The following is a 22974-nucleotide window of genomic DNA, read 5'->3' as shown; positions in this document are numbered from 1 at the left end:
TGTAAATGTCCTCGTAATGCCCATTTATCTCACTGAGAAATGAGGAATAATTCACTACCATACACCACCTATCTTCTGCCGAAACCAAGGATATTGAAACCCAGTGTGATCCAGCTCTGAGAATTAAATATTCCTTCTTGAGCCTCAATTTAGAATATTAATGGGAACTTTTTATTTAAAGGGGTGTTTCATTTACCTGTAAAATTTGACATTTTATCTATATTTCAATTTGTCAACTGGGTATAACAAATGCTAAATCTATAATGTTACTTAATTACTTATAGGAACCTACCTGCGGAGCATTCCTTGCATCCGTCTACACAAGGCACACATTCTTCACTCTCCGGATCTTCAACTTCTCCTGCCAGGCAAAATGGTCAAGATATATTGTGAGATGTAGGAGCATGATAACACCAGGTTACACCTGAGAGAACAGTAACCATATAGTTTGTGGCAAGTTTTATGAACCCTATAAATATGTGTCCCTTTAAATTTAGTTTCATATTTGCTTCTTCATCATGAAAAAATGTCTTGTTCCTGGAAGAATTCATACTTTATAATCAAGGTGACATGACCAGATATATATTTCCAATATTATTATATAGTTATTCTTCATATTCTTTATAACTGTTTTTTCTTGAATTAAGAATAATCTCAATCCTTGGATTCCTGTTTGCGCTTTGATACTAAATACTACACTATCTTTTCTTGCAATTTTGTGTTGTGCCTCCTGGAAATATATGAATAAATTGACAACTGGGTGTTACCGGTTTCGGAGGGACAAGTATGTCAGGAAAGACCTGGTTCAGGCATGTTAACTTTCAATACCAGTTCCTTTTGTTCTCCTAGGACTAGGAAGAAGACACCGCCGGTGGTGTCTGGCAGCAGCTTTAAGACCACGTGGATATTCAATGAAAGTCATCTGAATTTATTTCAGTGGCTCAGAAAGATTATTTCTTTTTTATGGTGGCCCACCCAAATCTCCCCTGACAGATACTGTTGGAATTTCAATGCCAATACTTTTATTATGGGAAAATACAGGATTAATACATAACACAAAGATAAGCATAAGGACAGATGAAAACTATGCAGGAAAGAAGGTTGGCCGGAAGGGAAGCCATGTAACATAATAGGTGCCAGTGTAGGAACTGCTCAGTCTTATCTTCAGAGAGCTAAAAATTCTGAATGAAGAAAGTGACGCGCCCGAGGGGCCGTGGGGTACTCGGTACCGAGCCCGTTAACTTCAATGGGAGATGTCACAGCTGTGGTGACCCGGTCCGTGGCCCCAGGCGGTCATGTAAAAGGGGTACAATTGGATGGGGATGAAGTTTATGTAGTGATTCGTGACGCCAGTTGGAGTGTTCGACTGTAGTATAGCCGGCACTGCAGATGATCCCTGGGGGAGTAGATGGTGATGACAGTGCAGATGTTAAAACCCTCTCCAACCAGGGCAGGATCCCCAGAGATTGTGATGCAAGTAGAAAGCACGGAGTAATAAGGCAGGAGACAAGGAAAGTCACTTTATCATTTACTGTAGTTCAGGTGCAGTTCAGAGGAGATATTACAACTCTCACCAGGTGACAGTCTGCTCTGGAGAATGGGAGTTATCTTTCTCTTTGCTGTGACTCAGTGTAACCTCCTGCTATTCTAATCCCTTCTGGGACCAAGGCTTTCTGGAGTTTAGAACTTCCCAGTATTGCCTCTACTCACTGTGTATTTCGCCTTGCAGTCTGAATCCTTTGTGACGCAGCTCAAGTTCCCACTTGCACTGTCCTTCACTGATTCCAGGTTATTGCAGTATTTCTGAGGGAAAACACTTTTCTGCTGGTTGTGTAATCCCACGCAGTCTCTCAGGTTACCAAGTAGCTCTGAAAGCATGGATGATCTAGGGACTGGTTCCCTGCTTTTTAGCTCTCACTCCTGGATCAGCCACATGTCATCATGGCGTCCAAGCGTACTTCCTCCTTCACACTGAGAACAAGTCGGCCCCTCCCAGTTAGGGTATGTCTGTAAAGCTCGCAGCTTCAGACAAATGAGGGAATGAGGAAAATTGTGTGTGTGTCTAGCAGAGAAAGCATAACTCCCATTGCTCACAAAACACATACAGAACAATACATATTTAACCCTTTTGTGGCGATTAAGATGCTGGGCGCCACAAAAGCATAAGGGTACAAACCCTTCTACAAACCTTCGGGACATGTGAGCTCCTGGCAGACACCATCCACAGTGTTGTAGCCTTCCAAACATTTGACACATTGCTTGCTGCCTTTACAGGATTGACAGTTTTGAGGACACGGCGCACATCTGTTGTCTTCAATGTAATATGCCTCTGGGCAGCTATCCCTGCATTCCCCTTTATACAGATAGCGCGATCTTCCAGCGATATCTTTTAAAAGAAAATAAAAGATAAAAATCTGTTGTTACCTTATGACCAAGGTACTTTTTATGTTTCTTGATGTATACAGTGGCTTGCAAAAGTTTTCAAGCCCTTTATGTCCAAATTTTGTTAAAATTACAACCTGTGTTTGAATATTTTTGTAATCCGATTTGTGTGTGATGCATCAGTATTACATAGTCTAAGTTGGTGAAGTGGGAAAAAATATAGTCCTAAATTAAATTTTTGGGAGCAAATAACTAAAAGTTGGCATTTGCATATGTTTTCACCCCTTTTGCTATGAAGCTATTAAACATTTCTGGTGCAAGCAATTTCCTTCATAAGTCACGTGTAGTGAAAGGAAGTCCATCTGTGTGCAATCTAAGTGTCACATGGTCTGTCAGTATACACACACCTTTTCTGAAAGGCCACTGAGGCTGTAACACCATTAAGCAAGAAGCACCATTACCAAACATGACCATTAAGACCAAGGAGATCTCCAAACAAGTCAGGGACAAAGTTCTTTAAGTACAAGTCAGGGTTGATTTATAAAAAAAAAATCCCAATCTCTGATGATTCCCGGGAGAACCATCAAATCCATTATCATCAACATGGTACCACAACAAACCTGCCAAGAGAGGGCCGCCAACCAAAACTCTCAGCCTGGGCAAGGAGGTCATTAATCAGAAAGACAGCAAAGAGACCAAAAGTAACTCTGAAGGAGCTGCAGCGTTCCCAAGCAAGGACTGGAGTATCTGTCCATATGACGACAATATGACGCACACTCCATAGAGGTGGTTTTAATGGGAGAGTGGGCAGAAAAAAGCCTTCACTTACACACAAAAATTGTAAGGCTCATTTTGAGTTTGCCAAAAGACATGTGGGAGACTCCACAAATGTATGGTGGAAGGTGCTGTGGTCAGATGAGACCAAAATGTAACTTTTTTGGCCACCAAGGTAAACACTGTGTCTGGTGCCAAACCAACACAGCTCAAGAACACCATCCCCACAGTGAGACATGGTGGTGGCAGGATCATGCTGTGATGATGCTTTTTAGCAGCAGAGACAGGCAAAATGGTCCGAGTAGAGGGAAAGATGGAGCGAAATACAGGAATATTCTTGAGCAAAACTTGTCTGTCAATGATTTGAGACTGGAACGGAGGTTCACCTTCCAACAAGACAATGACCCAAAGGATACTACTAAAGCAACACTTGAGTGGTTTAAGGGGAAACATGTAAATGTTTTGGAGTGGCCTAGTCAAAGCCCAAACCATACTCCAATTTAGAATATGTGGTCAGACTTGAAAATTGCTGTTTACCTGAGGAAACCATCTACCTAGAAGGAGCTGGAGCAGTTTTGCCTTGAGGAATGGGGAAAAACCCCAATGGCAACATGTGGAAATATCACAGAAACTTATCGAAAGTGACTTGTAGCTGTAATTTCCGCAAAAGGAGGCTCTACAAAGTACTGACTTTAGGGGGGTGAATAGTTAGGCATACTGAGGTTTTCAGTTATTTTGTGCTATTTGTTTGCATCACAATAAAAAAAGAAATGTTCACAGTTGTAGGCATGTTCTTTACAGGAACCGAGGTAGCAAAATGCAGAAGCTGCCGGGGGAAAATACTTTTGCAAGCCACTGTATATAAATAAGAATTTGCTTACTGTATATTAAGTCACGTCTGGTAAATATCACAGCTTTGTTATAGCAATACTAATGAGATCAATAAGTTTACATCTTTATTATTATCATCAGCTTCTTCATCATCAAAGATCTATTTTACCAATAAAGACAAGGCAAAATGGCTCATCTATCTAAGAACCGCAAGTAGTAGAATCAGTTAAACAAAATACTTATTTCATACTTCTAAGATTGGCAGCAGGATGACTGACCACCCACTGCAGAAGGAATATTGTACATGTTCTGTACGTGGAAAGAATTCTGTTTCTTTAATTACGTGTCTGTGTGGTCTGTTTTCTTCTATAAGATTTTATGGGTCACATATGGCCCTTATGGCAATAGCTTCTATAAGGAGCCGACTATTTGTATTATTTTGTGAATTTCTTTTGAACAATTATTTGATAACCGGAACCTTGCAAGATGCTTTCAGATGTCATGAATTGTCACTGTTTTTAACGTAGATTCTGCAGTACAATATGTGTGAATGAGGTTTTCATAGGTGCTTTCACAAATAGTGGTAAAAAATCTACGTAGACTTAAGAGCAGGGCAGGAATCCACAGTATGCATATCTAATAGCAACTAAAATTGGAAACATTGTTTTCTATTCTGTTGTTACACCACTGTCCAGATGGTGGCGCTGTTGTAGCATTACTTACCCACTAAGCTGCAGATCTGAAAATGCAGTGATAAACTCATTCTACCCTTGTTCCAGCATCCTGTAAAGGTGCACCAGACCGCCCGGCTCTATATCCATATATTTACTGTATATGCTCTATAATCAGAAGCTAAGATCTCCTTGCTAATTGTATGGACAAACATCAAAATAATATTAAAGAGCTTTTTTTACCATTTCCTTTTCAGTTTACTAAGTGAATCCGTAAGAATGAGAGAACTTTTTGCACAAGTGTTGCCAATTTCACTTCGGCAACAACAGAACATTTATCATCTAACGTGCCAGGTTTCTGAACACGAAAAAAACACGGCCGTCATCCTGAGAACTATACTGCGAGATGGAAGACTTTTACATTCCATCTCGTCGATAGATTGTACTTTACAGCGGCAAAAAGGAAAGATATCTAGAGATTCATTGTGTAACATAATGATGTGGAGAATTTTGGAAAAGGTTTCTATTAATTACCAGTTCACCTTTTCACTTGGTTACTATCGATGCAGTCCACTATATTATGAAGACTTCACTGCAAAATCAATTTTTATTGGAAGCATAGTTCGGACACCTTGGCTATAGAGATTGCAAGAGCTGCTCTAAACTGTCCGAATCACTGGGTCCAGCCACCTTCAGCGCCCTTGCTCCAAGCTAAGGTAAAGCTGCCTCTGCTTGGAGTGTAAGGGGGTGGCAGATCCCCTCAGTTGCGCCCTCCTCTCCTTTCGTGTGACCCCCTGTGCACATTTATGTATCGTGATATAATGTATGTGTTTTGTATTAATTGCACTGTTTGAGTAACACTGTAGCATGAGCTATATATGGTATTGTGATGTGCCCCTTTAATGCCTGTATATAGTTAGGGACAGAAGTAGCTAATTAGGGGGCTGGACTTGCAGCCTCAAGGGAAGACCCGGTCAGAAAGCCTGGGTATGTTAGCCAGGGCAGATGTGTGCTACTGAAGGGGCATTGCCAGACTCCTGGATGGGAGAGATCTGTTGCCCCGGATCGAAGATTCATATGGACTGAAGGATTACAACATAGGTGGTTTCCTTCATTGGAGACTGCCCTTCCCGTGGTTGTTCCTTCCCAGGGAAAGACCTGGCTAGTCATTGCTTGTGTTGAGAAACATGTGATGGTGTCTCCGTGGCTTGTGTTTGGCATGCTTTTACATATTTCCCATAAGGGATGGGGGCATTGCTCTAGAATCACTGCGTTGAGAAACATGTGATGGTGTCTCCGCAGTGTGGGATGTTGATCTCCATGAGTTCATTCATCCTCATTTTTCACATTCCTGAGGCTAAGTCCCTCTGCCGCTCCTCTGAGCATGCTCACGAGACAATCTCCCATTGGAGGTCAGGAGTCAGGTGCTCAGGTCCTTCTCCAGATCTGATTGGTCCATCTCAGAGATCTGGAAGGTCCCGGCAGCACACGGCTATAAAAGGCCCGCATGGCCGCTCGGCCATGCCCTAATATAGACTCTTCTTGCTAGATGTGTGAATAGTGATGGATGTATGACTCTGGTGACTGACTTATTAAGATTCCCCTCCCTTTGATATTACGCATGTGGATAGGGAACTAGGGAAAGAGTCAGAACTCAGAAACCAGTACCAGGCTCTCACGCAGGAAAATGATGATGAAATACATCAGGATAAGACTTTGCCAACAAACAGCAACCTTGTACGCCTTCAGAGTCCTCCTGGATGGAGAAAGAAAAATGTTGTGAAGAAGAAACGGAGAGTGGTGGTCATGGGGGATTCCCTGTTGAGAGGAACAGAGGCCGCTATCTGCAGACCGGATATAACTTCAAGAGAAATGTGCTGTCTTCCAGGTGCAAAAATTAAAGATGTGTCTGACAGGATATCAGGACTCTTCAGACCTACAGATGACTACCCATTCCTGCTACTACATGTGGGGACAAATGACACCGCAAGAAACGACCTGGAAACCATCTGCAGAGACTTTGAAGACTTAGGCAAGAAAGTGAAAGAACTGGGAGCGCAGGTGGTCTTCTCTTCCATCCTCCCAGTGGATGGCCATGGAACAAGGAGGTGGAATAAGATTCTGCAGGTGAACAACTGGCTACGTCGATGGTGCCGTCAGCAACGATTTGGATTTCTGGATCACGGAGTGAACTACTTATACGATGGACTACTTGCTAGAGATGGGGTGCACCTTACGAAGACTGGAAAGCATGTATTTGGAAGTCGCCTTGCTACACTTGTAAGGAGAGCTTTAAACTAGAACAACATGGGAAGGGAAGCAAAAGACCAGAAAAAGCCATACACCTGACAAATGCTATTGAGAACTCTGCTAATAGAAGTGGAAAGGAAGAACAAAGACGAAAGAATCTAATTAATAAAAATATTGGAGAAAGAGAAACCAATCACAAACTAAAATGTTTCTATACTAATGCACAAAGCATGGGCAACAAACAAGGAGAATTGGAACTACTAACACAGGAAAAGAAATATGATGTCATTGGAATCACTGAAACTTGGTGGGACAATACACATGATTGGAATACAAGACTAGAAGGATACAACTTATTTGCAAGAAACAGACTTGATAAACGAGGAGGAGGTGTTGCATTGTATGTTAGAAACGCGTATATCTGCACAGAGATTGAAGCTTCAGAGACTGGGAGTTCTGTGGAAACTGTTTGGGTAAGAATACAAGGACAGAACAATGGAAAGGACACCATTGTAGGCATTTACTACAGGCCGCCTGTGCAAGCTGAAGATATGGATGAACTCTTTATGCATCAAATGGCCAAGTTCTCCAAAAAATATGACATAGTTGTCATGGGAGATTTCAACTATCCAGACATTTGTTGGGAATCTCTCTCAGGCAAAACTAACAGGTCAAGGAAATTCTTATCCTCTCTTGCTGACAACTTTATCTTCCAAAAGGTAGGGGAGAAAACAAGGGGAACTGCTACCTTGGATCTAATCCTTATAAACAGGGAGGAAATGGTTGAGGAGGTAAAAGTGGCTGGAACCCTAGGAGGTAGCGACCATGCTATTTTAGAATTTTGGATAACTAGAGGCGGAAGACCTGTGAAGACTCAGACGTCAAGGTTAGATTTCAGAAAGGCAGATTTTAAGGGATTCAGAAAGATAATTGGAGGGATCCAATGGCTGGATATCCTTAAAGACAAAAATGTCCAGGAAGGATGGGAAATCTTGAAAAATGAAATTCTCAAAGCACAGTTGTTAACAATTCCGAAAAGAGGGAAGAATAGGAAGCATTTAAGGAAACCAGGATGGGTGAACACAGAACTTAAGCACATGCTAAAAAGGAAGAAAAAAATGTTTATAAAATGGAAAGAGGGAGGCATATCTAAAGAAGAATATAATGCTGTCTGCAGAATCTGCAGGGCACAAATCAGATTATCTAAAGCTGAAAATGAATTGAGGCTTGCAAGAGATGTCAAAAGCAATAATAAAGGATTTTGGGGATATGTCAAAAGTAAAAGAAAAGTCAAAGATGCTATAGGATTTTTACAGGATGAAAATGATGAAATGGTAAGATAGGATGTTGAGAAGGCTGAACTTTTAAATTCCTATTTCGCATCTGTTTTCTCTCAGAAAGGAAATGTAACACCAACTGTTATTCACTGTCCTATTAAGGGAATAGAAGAATCCAGGATATCTATAAACAGAAAGATAGTGAGGAAACACTTAGCTAACCTAAATGAATTCAAGTCTCCAGGTCCAGATGAATTACACCCCAGAGTACTGAAGGAGATAGCAGAAGAAATTTCTGAACCACTCTCCATAATCTTTGAAAATTCTTGGAGAACAGGAGAAGTGCCAGAAGACTGGAGAAGAGCAAATGTTGTTCCTATCTTCAAAAAGGGGAAGAAGGTGGACCCAGGCAACTATAGGCCGGTGAGTCTGACTTCTATACCAGGAAAGATCTTTGAACAAATTATTAAACAACATGTAAGTCAATACCTGGATAAGAATGAAGTGATCAAACAGAGTCAGCATGGGTTTGTAACTAATAAGTCATGTCAGACTAACTTAATTTCCTTCTATGACGGTATCACTGATTGGGTGGATCAAGGAAATGCTGTAGATATAGTATATCTTGACTTCAGCAAAGCATTTGACAAAGTCTCTCATACAATCCTTATTGAAAAAATGACTAAGTATGGAATGGACAAGGCAACTGTTAGGTGGATTCATAGCTGGCTTAGTGATCGGACCCAAAGAGTGGTCGTAAATGGCTGCACATCCAGTTGGAAGAATGTCTCAAGTGGGGTACCACAGGGCTCTGTCCTGGGCCCTGTATTGTTCAACATCTTTATCAATGATTTAGATGAAGGAATTGAGGGTAAACTGATTAAATTTGCTGATGACACAAAGCTAGGAGGGATAGCTAATACTAGAGAAGAGAGAGAGAGGATTCAAAAAGATTTAAATAAACTGGAGAAGTGGGCAGTAACTAACAGAATGGTTTTTAACAGGGAGAAATGCAAAGTACTACATCTGGGCAATAAAAATTGACCGATGCACAGTGACACCATCTGCAGCAAGATGATGCTGCAGGTCTTTGGAGGTGGTCTGTGGATTGTCCTTGACTGTTCTCACCATTCTTCTTCTCTGCCTTTCTGATATTTTTCTTGGCCTGCCACTTCTGGGCTTAACAAGAACTGTACCTGTGTTCTTCCATTTCCTTACTATATTCCTCACAGTGGAAACTGACAGGTTAAATCTCTGAGACAACTTTTTGTATCCTTCCCCTGAAAAGCTATGTTGAATAATCTTTGTTTTCAGATCATTTGAGAGTTGTTTTGAGGAGCCCATGATGCCACTCTTCATAGGAGAATCAAATAGGAGAACTACTTGCAAGTGGCCACTTTAAATACCTTTTCTCATGATTTGATACACCTGACTATGAAGTTCAAAGCTCAATGAGATTACAAAACCAATTTAGTGCTTCAGGAAGTCAGTAAAAAGTAGTTAGGAGTGTTCAAATCAAGAAAATGATAAGGGTGCCCATACTTTTGCACCGGTCAAATTTTGTTTAAATGCAGATTGCACATTTTCTGTTAGTACAATTAACCTCATTTGAATCCAGAAATATAACTGAGTCCATCAGTTATTAGATATATGAAACTGAAATAGCTGTTGCAAAAACCAAAATTGCTATTAAGAAAAAAGGTTAACATTAATAGGGGTGCCCAAACTTTTACATATGACTGTAATATATATCATCATTTGGAGCCCCACTTTCAATGGGATAAATTGGTAAAGTATGTATTGTAGCTGCCATATCAACAAATTTCTTAGACAATGAGGTACCGGCAATGTTTAACTCATCAAAACACGTCAAGAGGTTTCAAGATCTTGAAAGACCATTAAAAGGTCTGTGAGCCATCACTTCAACCATTGCCCCAAAGCAAGAGGTTGTGCCACCTATGTCAATAGAAAGATGGATGCATTGTATCCACTGTAACATGTTCTAACAATATATTACTGCTCTAACACGTCAGCCCCATTGGGAAGGTCTGAGTAACGGCCGCTACTTCACACTAGGAATTCTATTTCATGTGGTTTAAAAGAGAAAAATCAATAGTCTGATTTTACTTCACCAGTCAAGCAGTGCATTGGTGACTTTTTATGTCAACAGCAAAATCTCCCTCTCTGTATTTTTGTGCTGTTTATTTCACTAGTGTAATCCCATTGCCCTATAGAGTCTGTAATTCTCCACCGAAGCCAAGACTCAGAAAGCTGATATCATTTGTCTCGAGTCACGAAAGGCTGACATGAAAACTGAAATTCATATTTGTCCCATGCCATGCTGAAACCTCTCAATTGAGACTTAATTGCTTGTGAAGACGTTTACAATCCTTTTGTGACGCCTTACCAATGCTACAGGATATACAGGTGTCAGGCTCGCTTCCATCGCACTCTAGACACGTATGATGACACATATGACATTGTCTGTTGAATTCATATTTGCCGACAGGGCAGGTTAATACACAGTGTCCATCATCCAAGAACCTGGGACAAAAAAAAAGAAAGTGAAAGACAAGTTAATGGTACACTTCCTAGAAAAATGTTGTGTACTAAAGCTTGTTTCTATCTATCTATCTATCTATCTATCTATCTATCTATCTATCTATCTATCTATCTATCTATCTATCCCATATCTATCTATCTATCTATCTATCTATCTATCTATCTATCACATATCTATCAATTATCTATCTATTATGTATCTATTTATCTATCTCATATATACTGTATCTGTCTAGATTGAAACTAGAATTCATAAGGCAGCACAGCAAAATCAGGAATGAACCCACTACATTAAAGGAGTTTTCCCTTTTCACCCGTATTCTTGGCATTGCTTTCAAAGTGTCTCAATGACTTTTCTATTTATGTAGCCCAGTTGCCTTGATACCAACAGTTCTGTGACTTCTGCTTTTTTATCTCCTGCCTCTCCATCTTCATGTTGAAAATTACACCTTTCCAGTGATATTCTGCCTAGAGCTGAGGAACTTACACCTCCATTCAGGTCTTGCTCTCTTCTATTCTCCGGGAACGTCCTCCAGGCTGCATACTTTGGAATGCAACCAAGGCAAGGCACATCAATACTGACCTTTCATTAACAGGGTGATGCTTTCAAGGCACTGTACTATGTGACCTGTCAATGTGACGTCAGCAAATTGGGAGTCATTTGACTACCAGTCACAATGGGGGAACCAGATAAAGCCATTTACAAAGATGCCTAGCCTGCTGATTACAAGGAAGTGAGAGAAATAAAAAGGTGAAAGGGGACAACCCCTTTAAAAAAGACCAGAATATACAGTGGTATTGACCATATGTACAGTGGGTACGGAAAGTATTCAGACCCCTTTAAATTTTTCACTCTTTGTTTCATTGCAGCCATTTGGTGAATTCAAAAAAGTTCATTCTTTTCTCATTAATGTACACTCTGCACCCCATCTTGACGAAAAAAAAAACAGAAAGTGCATGATAAAAATAAGACAGCAATCGGCATGGCATGTTAGTGCAGTCCGATTTCCACAGATTGACAGAATTGAGAAGAGGGAGAAAATATTTTCTCCATCTTCTCCTCATCCGAGAGAATTGTAGCACACTATGCTCACACTCTGATCAGAGGGTGATTTGCAAGATTGACCCAATTCTCTCGGATGAGAGCTTACATGGTCGTCAGCAGCTAGCCTTAGATAAATAAATTTATGGTTATCTCTGGACATCATCTCTGAGAATCTGAAAAGGCATGCAAAAATGTACAGTGGTGGGTTCCTCATGTTATCCTCCCCATTCCCCTAGTTGATCATATAATTCGAGATCCACAAAAATGTCACCCTTTCCGAAAAACTAATACTCTTGTTCTGTGGTAAATCTGCATAGCATGATATGAATTAATCCATTCATTAATTTTTTTCAATCAGCAGTAGAATAGAGGAAGTTTTAGAAAAACTTTGGTTTGTCGGAGCCAAAACTTCCAGTTCAGAGTTAATTCTCCTTGATTTCATTTGGAGCCTGAGAAAAAGGTGTTTCTGGCCGTCTGTAGGACGTGAGCGTCAGTCATACACCCTATTTCTTTACCCAGGCAACTCTAAAATAAAAACAAAAAACAAAGTGTAACGGAAAAGAATGTGAAATTGATTCTTCCTAGCTCCTGGTAGCTACTGTTTTTTTGTGGTTGATCCTGTGTTCCTAGCAGACTCTTGAAGTGTTTGTAGAAGCCAGGTTATATATGGGCACATACATTAACAAGCAAAAAAATGTCATGTAGGTAGAGTACGTTTGTTTGTTTTGTTCTCATAGCGGCTGGGAAACCAGGGCCCAGGGATTCTGTGGTTAGGAAACCACTTTGATCATATTGACTGGCACCTTTCTGTAAAGGCACGCGTCTGGAGGCAAGAACAAGGGCTCTCGCTCATGGTTTAGGCAATGTTATTGAATCTGAGTGGAAAAAAATCCCAACTAATAAAGAGACACATTTTTTTTCATATTGATGGAGCAATGATTAATTAACTAAAGGTTAAAAAGCAAAAGTTGGTGATTTCTGTATATATTTGGCAATTTATGTTTTACTCTTGCAGTAAATTTGGATTTTTTAAATCATTTTTGAGACCTATACAATGATTTGATAAAATCGTGTTTAATTCTTTGCAAAACATAAATAACTAAATTACCTAAAATTTATAAAAATCAGTTTTTGTAATTCACGTAAACTTTAACATTCTTTTAAGATTTGTATTAGAAAGATTGCTTTTCCCCATGTGAAAAGAATATTACTATAATACACTTTAGTTGGGGGCCCTGTTGGAGATTTTGTATGGGGGCCCACAAGCTTCAAATTACACTATTTTTGGCATATTCTTCATAATATCTACAACTTTTTACTTAAATTTTGGATTTCTGCTTTCTAAACTAGAATGAGCCATGGACATTTCATGCATTTGTGGGTCACAACAAAAAGTCTGACTTTTGGTTCTCTCTCAGTTGCCTGTGAGACCGAGCTATGAAAAACTAGATGTGGGCAATTCCGGCCCGTCTTCACTGTTTCATGGCTAATATTGACCTGAAGTTAAACGAAAACAAGAGAAAAAGGCAGTCCATATTTCACCTTCAACAACCATAGCAAATTTCTAAGGGCCATTCTCAGACTTTAATGCTATCCATTGGACTCGCACCTCTTGAAAAAAAAGGGCCTTGTCTTGCGTGGCTGTGACTGGAGTGTAGGTTGTGCGTGCATGGCTCTCTTTGTTGACTTTTTTTGGAGTTTTCTTAATAGCTGATCCTGCATTGCTGAACTATTTTTACATACAGTAAATGAGACCAAATGGAGTCATGCATGCGCTTCCACTCCTTTCACAGCAACACCAGACAGTCCTGGGCTTTTAAAATGATGTGAATCCAAGATATAGAACATGTGTTATCCATGGAATATGCCATAAATGTATGAGATGGGAATACTCTGTTGAGGGAATTATAATTTGAAATTTGACAAAATGGCCAAAATTTAGGGATGAGCGAGTATACTAGTTAGGATTCGGTACTCGGCGAGTAATGCGGTACTCGCGGTACTCCAATCCTGGCGAGTAAATTTCACTACTCGCCTCGCAATATTCGGCACAGCCCGCACAGTCCCGCACAGTCACCGCACAGTCCCCGCACAGCCCGGCACAGTCCCCGCACAGTCCCCACACAGCCCAGCACAGCCCAGCACAGTCCCCACACAGTCCCTGCACAGCCCAGCACAGCCCAGCACAGCCCAGCACAGTCCCGCACAGTCCCCGCACAGTCCCCGCACAGTCCCCACACAGCCCAGCACAGTCCCCACACAGTCCCTGCACAGCCCAGCACAGTCCCACACAGCCCAGCACAGTCCTCGCACAGCCCAGCACAGTCCCGCACAGCTCGGCACAGTCACCGCACAGTCCCTGCACAGCCCAGCACAGTCCCACACAGCCCGGCACAGTCCCCGCACAGCCTGGCACAGGCCAGCACAGCCCCGCACACACAGCTCATTACTCGCATTTCTCATAGACTTACATTGGACTCGCTACTCGTTACGAGTACCCGAGTATTAGGAGCTACTTGTAACGAGTACAGCGAGTCTGAAAACTTCACTACTCACTCATCCCTACCAAAATTCTCAAATGGTGATATGAAAAACCATCTGATTTACATCCAGAAAGCTTTTCATCCGTATTCTCGTCCTTGCATCCGTAGTTACATCCTTTTGACATCGGTATTTATACATCAAAATGTTAAAATTTACATGAATACATGATTAAATACAGATCCTAGATTATTAATGGAACTGTATCCTTGAGAATCAAATGCAGTACCGATGGTCTGTAGGGGATCTGATTTTTTTTTTTGCATGCCCATAGGCTTGAATGTGTGAGACTTGTCCAGAAAAAACTGTCATCTGAACAGCTCTATTAGATTACAATGGTCATTATTCGGTCTCATTTCTAGTCGGACAAATTGCATGTTATTCTAGGCAGTCACAGGTGTAACTGCCAGAGTAGCTATCGGCCCCAGCGGCTAAGGGACTAAGGGCCTTGTCACACATAGCGACGCACCAGCGATCTCGACAACGATATCACCTTGTCAAGATTGCTGGTGTGTCGCAACATGATCGCTGGTGAGCTGCCAAACAGGCAGCTTAACAGTGATCAGCACCAGCAACACGTGGGTAACAAGTGATGCACGTCGCTTAGTTACCCACTTTGCACCTTAGTTACCAGCGCGCTGTTACAGGGAGCTGGTAACCAAGGTACACATCTGGTTTCTAAGCGGCGCGCGACACTTAGAAACCCGATGTGTACCTTGATTACCCGCTCCCTGCACCAGCGCGCTGGTAACTAAGGTACACATCGGGTTTTAAGGGCTTAAAAAATAAATATACAAACAGTTGGTGCTTATGAGATTCAACGTATCCAGACTGAACATTTGCCTGTAGTTAATAATTCTTATACCACTAGACCTTTCATTGTAAAAGGTAATTTAGAAAAATACTTAAGTACTCTAGGACAATCAATAAGCTAGTGCTTGTATAGTCAATAAGTATTATTTTATTATAGAAGTTTAGTGATATAAATGTTTAACAACCAGAAGGCTAATTTATTTATATGGATAAAGGTAAAATCCCCTTGTCTTGGGAGAACCAAGAAACTAAAAGAAACTAAACTCCTCATATAAAACAGTGTGCATTTTTCATTAATTTAGTATAGTGCTAATCACAGTACATATTGCTACTGAATACAAAAATTCTTGCCTAAATGTAATCAGTGCAATATATGAGTTAAAGTTCATAGTGCTGTTCAGCCACTGAATAATGATAACAAGAAGTCACAAGATCTAAATAGAAAAAATATACATGACCTGGCTGCAGATGGCACCCCGACGCACGTTTCGCTCTAGCTTCTTCCTTATGGAGGTCAGTGATAAGCATTAATAGCTTATTGAGTGTCCTAGAGTACTTAAGTATTTTTCTAAATTACCTTTTACAATGAAAGATCTAGTGGTACATGATTAACTACAGGCAAATGTTCAGTCTGGATATGTTGAATCTCATAAGCACCAACTGTTTGCATATTTATTTTTTAAGGGCTTTTTCCCCCTTTTTTTTGCTTTTGGAGACCAATTTGGCTAAACGATTAAATTCTTCTTACATGTACCGTATATTTTGATATTAGTTGTCCTGTGTCTGCAGATCCATTTTATGTTTACCTATTGAAATATTCTTTTAATTATGTATGTCTTCTAATGTTAATAAAGATGTATGTGATTTTTACTTGCCATTTTGCTTTCTGTGGTTTTTTAGGTATAGATTATTCAATAAGTAGTATATATTTTTATTATCTGTCATTGTAGTTTTTTTCTCCACTTCTGGGACTAATATTTACTATAGTGACTTGCGTCACACTGCAGTCCTGAAATGACACATGTACATGATAGTGGTACTAAAGCCGGTGAATTGTCTTTTATTATATAATTATAGAATTTAATGACTCAAAAAAACTTTCTTGTTAATTCTTTTTTTACCTAATGTCCCTCCTGTCCTGTGTATTTGCTATCGTCTATTTGCAGCTTTCACTTGCTGGCAACATGCAGACTGTAGTGTTCTCCTTTTGATGACTGATAGCTGTGGACTTTAGGCTTAGTGCTCCATTGGTGATATCTCATCTAGGCCCTTCATCTCTTGAGCTGTGCTGTTCCAGCTCTACCTACTCTATAAATCACCGTACCTATCTCAGCTGGCCTTTTCTGTACTTATTAATATTACATTGTGAGTACTCCTTAGTACAGAAAGTTCTGTTTGTTAGGAAAAATATTTTACCCAACATTCTGATGTAATGAAAGGTAGAAATTATTAACATCTAGGTACAGAATTTGAGGTTCCTTAAAAAAGAAAGTATTGAGTAAGCTAGGCATCTTAAAAGGAATCTGCCAGTAGGATGATCCCTCCCAAGCCATCTATATGATCATGTAGGAAGCTGACTACAATGATACCTTAATATCTGTGATACAATGTGTTACTCCACTTTTTCTTATATGTAAATGAGCTTTTCCAGGCTATGGGTCGGACACTGATCTGCATGAGAATCTGCCTCCAGAGGTTATCTAATATATAAAGCTCAATGTGTGTGTGTGTATGTTTGTATGTATGTATGTGTGTATGTCCGGGATTGGCATCTGCACCGTCGCAGCTACAGTCACAAAATTTTGCACAGTCACACGTCTGGACCCCGAGAGCGTCATAGGCTATGTTGTGAGGCGAAATTTTATCCCTGCGCGTTCCAATTCACCAAACAATTTGGCCTATTATTCTTATGATTTCTATGGTGTTATCGTCCTGTAAAGCTGGAAATAATACAATTTATTACATTGTCAACATAGACCACCCTCTGACACAGACTGCAGGGGAAGCCCAGTATCACAAAGGATAGGATTAGATACACGGTTCAGCAGTCAGTATCACACAGGATAGGATTAGATACACAGCTCAGTAGTCAGTATCACACAGGAGAGGATTAGACACATGGCTCAGCAGTCAGTATCACACAGGATAGGATTAGATACACGGCTCAGCAGTCAGTGTCACATAGGATAGGATTAGATACACAGCTCAGCAGTCAGTATCACACAGGATAGGAATAGATACACGGCTCAGCAGACAGTATCACACAGGATAGGATTAGATACACAGCTCAGCACACAGTATCACACAGAATAGTATTAGATACACGGCTCAGCAGACAGTATCACACAGAATAGGATTAGATACATGTCTCAGCAGTCAGTATCACACAGGATAGGATTAGATGCACGGCTCAGCAGTCAGTATCACACAGGATAGGATTAGATACACGGCTGAGCAGTCAGTAACACTCATTATAGGATTAGGTACATGGCTCAGCAGTCAGTATTACACAGGATAGGGTTAGATACACAGCTCAGCAGACGGTATCACACAGGATAGCATTAGATACACTGCTCAACAGTCAGTATCACACAGGATAGGATTAGATACACGGCTCAGTAGTCAGTATCACACAGGATAGGATTAGATACACAGCTCAGCAGTCAGTATCACACATGAGAGGATTAGACACATGGCTCAGCAGTCAGTATCACACAGGATAGGATTAGATACACAGCTCATCAGTCAGTATCACACAGGATAGGATTAGATACACAGCTCAGCAGTCAGTATCACACAGGATAGGAATAGATACACGGCTCAGCAGACAGTATCACACAGGATAGGATTAGATACACAGCTCAGCACACAGTATCACACAGATTAGTATTAGATACACGGCTCAGCCGACAGTATCATACAGAATAGGATTAGATACACGGCTCTGCAGTCAGTATCACACAGGATAGGATTAGATACACGGCTCAGCAGTCAGTATCACACAGGATAGGATTAGATACCTGGCTGAGCAGTCAGTAACACACATGATAGGATTAGGTACACGGCTCAGCAGACAGTATCACACAGGATAGGATTAGATACACGGCTGAGCAGTCAGTAATGCACAATAGGATTAGATACACAGCTCAGCAGAAAGTATCACACAGGAGAGGATTAGGTACACAGCTCAGCAGACATTATCACACAGGATAGGGTTAGATACACAGCTCAGAAACAGGATGTGCCAAAGGAGAGGACATTTTTATTCCAAGAATTCCACTCATTCCATCTCATTTGTTTTTTGATTTTGAACGCCTCCAGTTTCCAGTTCAACTGCTATTTGCAATGTCCATTAACAATGCTCAGGGACAGTCCTTGAAAGTAGTAGGGATTGATTTGCAATCTCCATGCTTTTCTAAAGGTCAACTTTACATGGTCTGTTCAAGAGTTGGAACTGCCAAAAATCTGTTCATCTTTGCACCGAAAGGAAAAACCAAAAATCTTGAAAGAGTTGAAAATAAAATACTATCAATACTTGGGTAATCGTTTAGTTCATTTGTGTTGCAAACCTGTAATGTTGAATATATGATGTGAAATGTTCTTATGTGCAATTTAATCATTATAATTTGTTATAACTAACCACAGATGGTTACAGTCATGGCCAAAAGTATTGACACCCCTGCAATTCTGTCAGATAATACTCAGTATCTTCCTGAAAATGATTGCAAACACAAATTCTTTGGTATTATTATCTTCATTTAATTTGTCTTAAATGAAAAAACACAAAAAGAATTGTCCTAAAGCCAAATTGGATATAATTCCACACCATACATAACAAAGAGGGTGGACAAAAGTATTGGCACTGTTCGAAAAATCATGTGATGCTTCTCTAATTTGTGTAATTAACAGCACCTATAACTTACCTGTGGCACCTAACAGGTGTTGGCAATAACTAAATCACACTTGCAGCCAGTTGACATGGATTAAAGTTGACTCAACCTCTGTCCTGTGTCCTTGTGTGTACCATATTGAGCACGGAGAAAAGAAAGAAGACCAAAGAACTGTCTGAGGACTTGAGAAACCAAATTGTGAGGAAGCATGAGCAATCTCAAGGCTACAAGTCCATCTTCAAAGATCTGAATGTTCCTGTGTCTACCGTGCGCAGTGTCATCAAGAAGTTTAAAGCCCATGGCACTGTGGCTAACCTCCCTAGATGTGGCCGGAAAAGAAAAATTGACAAGAGATTTCAACGCAAGATTGTGCGGATGTTGGATAAAGAACCTCCATTAACATCCAAACAAGTTCAAGCTGCCCTGCAGTCCGAGGGTACAACGGTGTCAATCCGTACTATCCGTCGACATCTGAATGAAAAGGGACTGTATGGTAGGAGACCCAGGAAGACCCCACTTCTTACCCCGAGACATAAAAAAGCCAGGCTGGAGTTTGCCAAAACTTACCTGAAAAAGCCTAAAACATTTTAGAAGAATGTTCTCTGGTCAGATGAGACAAAAGTAGAGCTTTTAGGGCAAAAGCATCAACATAGAGTTTACAGGAGAAAAAAAGAGGCATTCAAAGAAAAGTACACGATCCCTACAATCAAACATGGCGGAGGTTCCCTGATGTTTTGGGGTTGCTTTGCTGCCTCTGGCACTGGACTGCTTGACCGTGTGCATGGCATTATGAAGTCAGAAGACTACCAACAAATTTTGCAGCATAATTTAGGGCCCAGTGTGAGAAAGCTGGGTCTACCTCGGAGGTCATGGGTCTTCCAGCAGGACAATAACCCAAAACACACTTCAAAAAGCACTAGAAAATGGTTTGAGAGAAAGCACTGGAGACGTCTAAGGTGGCCAGCAATGAGTCCAGACCTGAATCCCATAGAACACCTGTGGAGAGATCTAAAAATGGCAGTTTGGAGAAGGCACCCTTCAAATATCAGGGACCTGGAGTAGTTTGCCAAAGAAGAATGGTCTAAAATTCCAGCAGAGCATTGTAAGAAACTTATTGATGGTTACCGGAAGCGGTTGGTCGCAGTTATTTTGGCTAAAGGTTGTGCAACCAAGTATTAGGCTGAGGGTGCCAATACTTTTGTCCGTCCCATTTTTGGAGTTTTGTGTCAAATGATCAATGTTTTGCTTTTTGCTTCATTCTCTTTTGTGTTTTTTCATTTAATACAAATTAAATGAAGATAATAATACCAAAGAATTTGTGTTTGCAATCATTTTCAGGAAGAAACTGAGTATTATCTGACAGAATTGCAGGGGTGTCAATACTTTTGGCCATGACTGTATTATGCCCAAGCAACGCCGGGCTCTTCAGCTAGTTTTAAATAGAAGGGACGTTACCAGTGTGATATGTAACTAACACAGATCAGTATAACTGAACTATGTCTCCTGAAAACAAATTTGCTGCAGCTCTCACAGCTCTGCTGTATTGCAACCCTGTCTGCCTGTGAGATGGAAGCTGAAACTGAGTGGGACCTGCAGATGTGTCAGGTATAATCACAGCACTGCAGTGAGATCAGGAGAGCAGAGAGCGGCTATTACATATCACAGTGGTAACACCTCCTTCTATATAAAATATTCCCTAGAGGCAGATTCTCATGCAGATCAGTGTCCGGCCCATATCTCTGAACAGCTCATTTACAGATAACAAAAAAACATGGATGGAATAAGACATTGGATCACAGATATCGAGGCATCATTTTATTCAGCTTCCTATGACCTGCATACCCACGTACCCGCTTTGGGATGGTTGACCCTTCTCACAGATTCCCTTTAAACTACATTATGCAGATGCTTTGAAAATAAGCTAGATCATTAATGTAAAACAACTGAAATATGCTATATTACACATATTACAAATCTTAAAGATATGGAGAATAGGATGCTCTATGCTGAATATTTCTAAAGCTAGGGGCCGATTTACGTTTCCTTCTCAGGGTTCTATACTCCCTGTTTCCACCACATTTCTGAATGTTCATAAGATACAAGATATATAATGTAGTCTGTTTTTTCCAGTTTCTTTTTTGAGTCCTCTTTTTGAACACTCGAACTAATTGATTCACAATCATACAAATGTTGGATAGCAATAGTTTCTATTTTTATACTTGTCCCTTAAACTGTTAATCCCTTCATGTAAGAACAATGACCTGTTGGCTCTAAATATATAAGGATCAATGGCGAGAGATATCAAGTGTTGCAAAAAAGAAAGTTCTGCCAGGCTCTGTTTGTTTTATGTGTTTGTGTGGGACTGAGAAACTGCAGTCATTAATAAAATTTATGGAAACCTCAGTAATTGTCCCCACTTTTGTTTTAATTATAATATAGTTGTACAATATTTTTCCAGTTGGATATATGTTTTCTCTTGTCCCCCACAATATCCCTTTTAGTAGGATATAATTCTTGAAGATACTTTTTTTTTTGTGGTAGTGACGAGGAGTGAATACTGCGATGATCAGTATAATGAAGTTTGGATTCTACTGAAATGTGAAAGAGTTACAACACATTTCAAGAGCTCTGGTTGGGACAGAAGTGCACAGTAAGGCAACACCGCAAGAGAAATAAGAGAGAGTGGGAGTGATGGTAGTGCTGACTTTGGGTGGTTGTGTAGGAACACAACACCTATTGGAGCCTAAAAATCCGTGGCTGGAAGAAATATTTTTCCAGATAGCAATTCAGATTAGTGGAGATATTAAGGTACCTAGCTGCACTTGCAGAAACAAACAATCCTCGATAGTATAAAGTAAAGGTTTTTATTACATCGTATTTCAGCGTAAGTGTGGTGCCCCCCATGAGTACGGTCGCAACAGTGGCATTACCTTCCTCCTAGGGAGTGTGATGTCATGCTTGGAAGCAATGAAGGATCTCTCTATCAGGTAAATCCAGCACACAACACAGTTCCCATTCCAGGCCAGCAGATGAAGCTCTGAACCAAACTGCTGAGGAGCTGCTCTCTGTGGCCCGGAAAGGGAAGTTAGTCAGATTGTGCAGAGAGGGGGAAGAGCGTGGACGTGGAGTGATGAGCTGGGAAGATTTGAGCTGAGGTCAAGCTCACTCCCAGCTGAAGCGCATTGACCAGACCCCGGCGTCTGAGGCTGTATGGACACTAATGATCCTGCAGCAGAAACCGGAGGAACAAGAGGCTGTAAATGCTCTGTTCCCACCTAAGACTCGGAGTCACAGCAGCAACGTGTGTGAGCCAGAGAAAGAGACAGCTACAGCTGCCTGCCATATGAGTGGAGTTTAAGTAACATCAAGAAGGAGGAACTTGAGTGTAATTCAGAACCGCAAGTACTTCAGATTAGCGCGAGAAAGTAGACTACACAACCCATCTGAATAGAGAGATTCCAAAGTTGCTTCCAGGCTGACCAATTCCTGTACCATCTGTGATCTGAATCCTGGACTGTACCTTCAGTAAAGGTAAAAGAAACTGTGGTACTAGCAGGTATGCAGGATGCAGTGACGAGACGCGAGACGGTCTTGTGTTTTTGGTAACAACTTTTATAGGTCTATAGGTAACTATCCGCAGGGATAGTCTAAGCAACCAAAAAAGATAACAGGAATTGTCCTCGCAGGGACCCAATACAAGCAAACACGGGAATATAAGAACACGGCTACGTCCGGCAAAGCCGGACACTATATATAACTATACAGTGTCACTTAACCGGCTCGACGTCCCTCGGCATCCCGGACGTTGGTTCTTCGGCGTAGCAGCCGTTGGGCCCAGCCGCTGAAGATCTGTCACAGACTTCGAGCGTTCCGATGCTCCGATGATGCAGGGGCACGACAGGCCCCGGAAGAGTCCTTGGACAGATGGGCCGCAGCCC

The 22974-nt window shown here is 40.9% G+C and overlaps 1 protein-coding gene across 1 annotated transcript in view; it reads right to left on the bottom strand.

Moving 5' to 3' along the window:
* PCSK5 (proprotein convertase subtilisin/kexin type 5) overlaps positions 1–22974 on the bottom strand; it is an 810488-nt gene that overhangs the window by 149304 nt on the left and 638210 nt on the right. Inside the window, exons 22-24 of the mRNA XM_073543784.1 lie at positions 10593–10729; positions 2189–2386; positions 293–361 (exon numbers count right to left, since the gene is read on the bottom strand). Of these exons, the coding sequence (XP_073399885.1) occupies positions 293–361; positions 2189–2386; positions 10593–10729 (404 nt within the window). The remainder of the gene's footprint in view (positions 1–292; positions 362–2188; positions 2387–10592; positions 10730–22974) is intronic.

This window comes from Dendrobates tinctorius, unplaced genomic scaffold (genome assembly GCF_039654945.1).
Source record: "Dendrobates tinctorius isolate UK_male_01 unplaced genomic scaffold, ASM3965494v1 ptg000134l, whole genome shotgun sequence".
Taxonomy (NCBI): Eukaryota; Metazoa; Chordata; class Amphibia; order Anura; family Dendrobatidae; genus Dendrobates; species Dendrobates tinctorius.
The sequence above is the reverse complement of the archived record's forward strand: the minus strand, read 5'-3'. Positions and strand labels throughout refer to the sequence as shown.